The sequence below is a fragment of the Mytilus galloprovincialis genome, chromosome 1 (assembly GCF_965363235.1).
Source record: "Mytilus galloprovincialis chromosome 1, xbMytGall1.hap1.1, whole genome shotgun sequence".
Classification (NCBI taxonomy): Eukaryota; Metazoa; Mollusca; class Bivalvia; order Mytilida; family Mytilidae; genus Mytilus; species Mytilus galloprovincialis.
This window is the reverse complement of record NC_134838.1, coordinates 83806111-83809422: the sequence shown is the minus strand read 5'-3', so window position 1 is coordinate 83809422 and position 3312 is coordinate 83806111. Positions and strand designations below refer to the sequence as shown.

Sequence of the window (3312 nt, the reverse complement as noted above, 5' to 3'; positions counted from 1 at the left end):
TGTGACATGTTTTTGGCATAGACAAACTGTGGGTACTATACCAACGAGGTTAGTTATCATCTCCAAAGTGCTTACTCAAAAGAGTAATATGTAAGAATGGCAAGATACGTCACTCGACCACTGATGTTACATCCTCACAAATTGAAAAAGCTAAATATTGATGATTTGACGGAGACAAGATTGTCCAAATATTGACATGGTCGATCTTATAATAAAGGATGAGGGACATATATACAAACGCAGTTACTTTTAGTCTTAGAACATTGATGGTAAAACCAATACATTTGTATAAGTAGTTTTAGTCCAATGTTATAAGATTGCAGATGAAAAGAAAGATAAATAAATAAACAAATGAAGAGATAACAAATCAATTAATTAGATTAATCAGTAAATATTTAATGATACATTCATTGATTACAATAACCATTTTCTTATAACCTTATAATCTTTGTTCGTGCGAAAAAAAGAATATTTAACCTAGAAATAATGCAGCTATGGAAATTTTTTTAACCTTGAAATAAACGAACTTACAAGGATTTTGTTTTCAATTTGTCATACTTTTCCATAGTAGTTTTGAGACATAAAATAGTCAGATTCATCAGATTGCATTATGTCTTACAGAATGACAAGTCTTTCAATCGACTGAAAGAAGATTACAGATTTTGTTACTCGTATGCATTGATTTTGTATTGATTTGTTGATCAATATAGCCTTGTTTTGTAGTATACACCACATAAAAACCATATAGTGCTGCTTGTTCTGATCTACTGCATCCTAAATTGCATTATTTTGACATGTGAAAGTCTAGTGGTCCTACCTTCAATATGTATTTACAGAAATCTATATTTTGGCATTGGAAATATACTGGAGGAGTGTGTGTCTTTTCGTGCACCGGCATTTGTAATACAATCGGTTATTTTTAAATACATAGCAAATAAGAGTAACGTGAACATTTGTAATGTGTATTTTTAGAAATATTTGTCCAAAATATCAATGAACTAAACACGTAAATTCATCACATGATAGTATTGAGGATTTAAAGTGTAACGTGGTATTTTTTATTTTTTTTTTTTGGTGTTTTACAACATTGATATTTTTTATCTTAAAATTCGAACTGAATGAAAAACTGGATTTTGATGAGAAATTAATGTACAGACGTGTAATTTCACGTGATTATAGAAATTATCAACATTTATTATTTGAATTTGAATAATGGTGATATCACGGCGATGCGTTCTAATCAAGTTTTACATGTATGATGTAGATAGCGACTGGGGATGAAGTCGACATTTGACTTTTGACCCTATTTTCTCAACAAGTCTCTTCACATCTTTGCCGACAGGATTGTATGCTAATGAGTGAATTAAACCCACTTATAGGGTATATATAAAAGTGACAATCTCCTCGTGACTGCTCGTCCAATCCAGCATAGGTACTTCCTGTGACTGAGTTCATTCATATACTAGCATACCTTTTATGTACATACATAGTTTGTAATATAGTACGATATCATTTTTACCCTCAAGGAAGAAGTCGTGTCAAGCAGACGACAAATAATAAAATATATGTGAAACTATAAAACTTTCAAAGTTGGATGTATATAAAATGGAAGATTTTATGCCTTTATGGTCAAGCTTAGAAAGAGAACAATATACCCTTCAGAGACTAAATTCATCGGGCGACGAAATAGACATCGGCTCCGAGGGTCAAAGGAGTAGCAGTCCGTCTAGCGTTTGGAGCACGGATAGCATGGACGATGAAATGTATCTTGAATATTTGTTTTCTCAGGGATTAGCGGACAGTTTAGAAAAGACAATAGCCGTGATGCCAACTATTTCTTGTGAGGATCATTCGCATCTGAACAATTTTCATATCAACGAGAATGATAGCTCGGATGCTGAAATAAGTGTAGTAGAACAGAAAGTTACGGATGATGTTTTTGGAGCTAACGAAACTAACGGAACTGTAAACAATGAAAAGGATTTCGTAGTATTAGGTGTTGGACTTCAAAACCTGATGCACAACTATGCAGCAAAAAATTCATTAGGAGTAAGTAGTTCAACTGTTCAGGAATACCAAATAGAATTGCCATTAAAATCACCTACGCTTACACATATAAACAAATCTTATATCAACCGCACACAGTTTACATTAGCAACGAATTCTCTACTAGCGCAATCAAGTTTATTAAACACTGTGAAAATGAGAAATATTAAAGCCTCTACACCAAGGGCAAACAGTGCAACTAAAGACAAAAACGAGGAGAAAATTTATCACTGTACGTACGCTGGGTGCAACAAAGTGTACAGCAAAAGCTCTCATTTGAAAGCACATTTGCGTCGACATACCGGCGAGAAGCCGTTTGAATGCACGTGGCCTGGATGTGGCTGGCGCTTCTCGCGCTCAGACGAATTAGCGCGACATAAACGATCTCATTCAGGAATAAAACCTTACCAGTGTAAAATTTGTGAAAAGAGATTTTCAAGGTCAGACCATCTGTCCAAACATCTTAAAGTTCATCGAAAGCGGTAGCCAGTAGCTGTCAGAATAGTTTAGCATAGGCCGTGGATTCGTGCAATATTTTATTTAACAGTTAAGTGAACATTGTTTCGTGGTTATGCATTTTTGTGGGAAATGAGTGATTATGGAAATAAGTTTTTAAGTAACATATGCCTCAAGCATTAAATGTCGCATATTTAATAGCAGAACGCTGTAGTTGAATCACATTTTTGTGCGGATGAGTCCCAGTTTGGAAACAAGGATGCTTGCAGAAACACTTAGCAGCATAATCTGGTGGCCCTTTAAAATGACCACATCAGAATCAGCAAGTTTTACATGCCATATTAGTAAAATTTATAAAGTGACCTTTATTATCATATCAAACTACCTGACCGTATCAAACATTGCTGGACAATGGACACAGATGAAAAAGGTCAATGATCAAGTTGTCTCATTATTGTAGAATTCCCCGTTTATATTTTTATACTCAGTACACACTGGTGCTTTTATAACTATTTTACAAATGTTGACTTTTAAAGGACAATTTGATGTGAATTTGTTTTAAATAGAAATTATTTTTGTTGAATGAAGTGTTTTGTGTCTTTTAAACAGAAAACTACTTAGTATTATTTGCATATAGTATTACATTTAACACGTGGGAAATATGTCACACTTAAAGTATTTTACTGTACTTCATTTATCTAGTTGTCACATTTTAAGTTTTTATATTATTTAACAGGTAAAATATTAGTCATCTTTTAATGGGGAAACGCACAAACAAACACATAAAATCTATGCAACTATCCAATTAGA

The 3312-nt window shown here is 33.5% G+C and overlaps 1 protein-coding gene across 1 annotated transcript; it reads left to right on the top strand.

Annotated features, from left to right (window-relative positions):
- The first annotated feature begins 1057 nt into the window (after positions 1-1057).
- On the top strand, positions 1058-3085 carry LOC143042391 (uncharacterized). Its single transcript, XM_076214672.1, has one exon. The coding sequence runs from the start codon at positions 1606-1608 to the stop codon at positions 2530-2532; it is 927 nt and encodes a 308-aa protein (XP_076070787.1). The 5' UTR covers positions 1058-1605; the 3' UTR covers positions 2533-3085.
- The last annotated feature ends 227 nt before the right edge of the window (positions 3086-3312 follow it).

Excerpts from the sequence above, each read along its gene's own strand:
- LOC143042391 (XM_076214672.1), top strand. The coding sequence starts at position 1,606 with ATGGAAGATTTTATGCCTTTATGGTCAAGCTTAGAAAGAGAACAATAT.